The sequence below is a fragment of the Dipodomys ordii genome, unplaced genomic scaffold, assembly GCF_000151885.1.
Source record: "Dipodomys ordii isolate 6190 unplaced genomic scaffold, Dord_2.0 Scaffold21, whole genome shotgun sequence".
NCBI lineage: Eukaryota > Metazoa > Chordata > Mammalia > Rodentia > Heteromyidae > Dipodomys > Dipodomys ordii.
In genome coordinates this window covers 1,123,896-1,127,235 of record NW_012267237.1, presented here as the reverse complement: position 1 = coordinate 1,127,235, position 3,340 = coordinate 1,123,896, and the positions used below count along the sequence as shown (strand labels likewise).

Sequence of the window (3,340 nt, the reverse complement as noted above, 5' to 3'; positions counted from 1 at the left end):
TGTTTGGTGATGGGGTGTGTGTGTCATAGGATTTGTGTGTGCATGTGTGTTTGGTGGTAGTGTTTGTGTGTCATAGACTTGTGTGTGCATGTGTGTTTCGTGCTGTGCGCATGTGGGTGTCATAGCACAGGACAGACAAAGGCCTGGGCCTATTCCTGGGGACTCTGTTTCCTGTTTTGGTCTCTGCTCTTCTCAGCCTGATGGGGACCCAGGCTGGGGGTGATTGGCACCCACTGATGGGTTTTCGACAGTCCTGGGCCAGGTGATCACTAAACCCACCGAAGGAGGACTCCCGGGAGAGTCTGGTCAGCTGGCCAGTGGCAGTGCTGGACAGCTGTGCAGCCGCGGGCACTGGGCGGTGGACGTGAGAACCAGGCCCACGGCCACCCTCCGCTTCTGACCGCAGGGCCCGGCCTGATCTTCATCATCTACCCCGAGGCCATCGCCACGCTCCCGCTCTCCTCCGCCTGGGCCGTGGTCTTCTTCATCATGCTGCTCACGCTGGGCATTGACAGCGCTGTAAGTGGCCGGGGCCCTGGGCGGCCCCACTGGCCCCGTGGGCAGCAGTGCCCACGCCCGCCTGCCCCTGCACAGGCTGCCCTGGCACACGTCAGAACACCCCAAATGATCCCCAGTCTTAGGTGCTGGGCACAGAGCTGCCCGTGGGGCTCTAGCACACCCGGCGGCTCCTCTGGGCGGGGGTGGGCGGCTCCTCGGCACGGCAGAGCCAGCAGCCAGAGGCGGGGCTGGGGCCACGGTGCAGCCAAGGTGGGGCAGCAGGACCTTCCTGTCTGCGGGTGGCCCGGCCATTCTGCCTGAAGTGCCTGGCATCTGCTCCTGGCGTCCCACTGCACAGCTCGGGCTCCTCCTTCCCACACTATGAGCCCCGGGCACGGGGCAGGCTGGGTGCCTGGGCTGCCACGTGCCATCTGCCCACCACCATGGGGCTCAAGACTTGCTTTCCAGAGAGCCTCAGCCAGAGCCTCTGTCTCCACAGACATCACCTCCCACGTGGCCACAGCCCTGCTTCCCCCAAGCAGTTCTCGCAGGGTACGGGCTGCACATCGGCTTCACGGCTGCCTGGGTGGCGTCCGGGGTGCTGGGAACAGGGCACATCACGATGATTGGCTGCCTGTGGCCCTTGGTGCTTGGGGAGGCCGGGCACAGCTGGACAGAGCCTGGGAGCCGTTTTGGCCGTGCAGCACCGCCCCTGCCCCATGGGTTCGCTGTGACCGGGGTGGCCCTGCAGGGCCGCTCCCCGAGGGCCGGGTCTCCAGGGGAACTGTGTGCTCCTCCTCAGATGGGCGGCATGGAGTCGGTGATCACCGGGCTCATTGATGAGTTCCAGCTGCTGCACCGACACCGGGAGGTCTTCACACTCGGCATCGTCCTGGCTACCTTCCTGCTGTCCCTCCTCTGTGTCACCAACGTACGTACAGTTCCCGCTCTGTGTCACCAACGTACGTACAGTTCCGCTCTCATCCCGGTGCCTCGGTGCCGGCCAGTGTGGTCAGGGTCCTTTGCCAACGCTGCCTCCCTGGGGTGAGGGGCCGGGCCTGCTGGGGTGCACAAAGCCGCCATGCACCTGTCTTTGTGCGTCTGGAGCCAGGGAGAGGACAGGAGAGGAAATGTGTCTGTCACTGTGATGGACAGTGTCCAGCCAAACGGGTCGGACTGGGATTGAGTGACTCGGACTGGCTTCATGGGAAGCAAGGAGCATATGGCTGTAAGAAACGCACGTCTGCGGGGAGCCTCCCCGCGGCCCCCTCCGCGCTGGGTCCTGGTCAGCCGCCCCCTCTCTTCCAGGGGGGCATCTACGTCTTCACGCTGCTGGACCACTTTGCCGCTGGCACGTCCATCCTCTTCGGTGTCCTCATCGAGGCCATTGGGGTGGCCTGGTTCTACGGTAAGGCCGAGGCGGGGGACCAGCCAGGCTGCCATAGAAAGAGGCGCTCTAGGCCCGGAGGCCGGCGTTGGGGCTCTTGTGCATCTCAGAACCTGACCTGCCGCGCCGACTGCAGCCCATGTGCTCAGATTGCTGGTGCCATGTGGCCATCTTGGTGGGTGTGGGAGAGCAGAGTTTTGGGGGTCAGTGTGCCCTGACAGAAGGGAGGTGCCCCGTTCTGGTATCCAGGTGCTCCTGCAGCAAGGGCTTTGGGGGCTTCAGCTGGGTTCTGTGTAGAGATCTTCAGCAAAGGAGGCTGGACCATCAGTCCTTCCGAGACCCTCCCTGCCCACACCCCGGCCAGCCCACGTCCTGGCCCAGACCATGAATCAGACGGTGGGACTGGCCATTGGCACCTGCCAGCCATGGTCCCCTGCATTCTGAGGATGGGAGGGGGTGGAGGGAGCACTGTGAGCGGAGCCGTCTTTCTGATGGGACTGTGAGGCCAGCAATGGTCACCTGGAGCGGGCCAGCACCCCGCCCAGAGTCAGAGCCGGGCTGGGTCTGGGGGAGAGAGAGCAATGCCAAGACCTGCTTCTCAGTTCCCGAGAGTCCAAGAATACCACGAAAGAAACACTGCCAAAGTGTTCTGCTGGTCCTTCCAGTGAGGAGATACCACCTATTACATTTCTAGAAATATCTTCCCACAGGAAAACGGCTGTGTGCAGTAACAGGGTGTTATTCAGTCTTAAAAGGGGAAGAAATTCTGCTCCACCTTGCAAGGAGCTGAAGGACGTTTGCTCACCAACGTCAGCCAGTCTGCACACAGCCACCCCGGGTCCCAGGAGGCCCGCGTCCCCCGAGGTGGACTGTGGACGGGGGCTCAGGGCTGGGCCTGGAAGCTGGTGTGGAACTGGGACAGAGTTTCTGTTTGGAACAATGAGAACATTCTGGAGGTGGGCCTGGTGGGCACACTGCAGTGGGAATGTACTTAATGCCACGGAACGGGTCCCTTTTATGGTACGTGCATGTGACCTTTTTTCCCAGTGGTAGAAAGACCACGTGCAGAGGGAGGAAGGGAGGCCAGGCTGGGCGGGAGGCTTTGCCGGCCTCCAGAGCCTTGCGAGGGCCAACAGCTCAGGGCCCCGAGGCCAGCAAGGCCAGAGCGTGGGGCCCGTCGGGCGGGGCCTGCGAGGAACCTGGTGTCGTCCAGTGCTCAGGGACACGGCTGTGGTCAGCCCTCCGCCCTGCCCCGCAGGTGTGCAGCAGTTCAGTGAGGACATCAAGCAGATGACCGGGCAGAGGCCCAACCTGTATTGGAGGCTGTGCTGGAAGCTGGTCAGCCCCTGCTTCCTCCTGGTAAGGGCCTCAGTACCGCCCGGCCGCTGCCCTGCCCTGCCCTGCCCCTGCCCCTGCCCTGCCCTGCCCCTGCCCTGCCCTGCCCTGCCCCTGCCC

General features: G+C 63.5%; 1 protein-coding gene across 1 annotated transcript in view; it reads left to right on the top strand.

Moving 5' to 3' along the window:
* The window catches only part of Slc6a3 (solute carrier family 6 (neurotransmitter transporter), member 3), a 35,640-nt gene that overhangs the window by 24,305 nt on the left and 7,995 nt on the right, over positions 1-3,340 (top strand). Inside the window, exons 8-11 of the mRNA XM_013013853.1 lie at positions 407-519; positions 1,301-1,429; positions 1,807-1,906; positions 3,144-3,244. Coding sequence (XP_012869307.1) covers positions 407-519; positions 1,301-1,429; positions 1,807-1,906; positions 3,144-3,244 — 443 coding nt within the window. The remainder of the gene's footprint in view (positions 1-406; positions 520-1,300; positions 1,430-1,806; positions 1,907-3,143; positions 3,245-3,340) is intronic.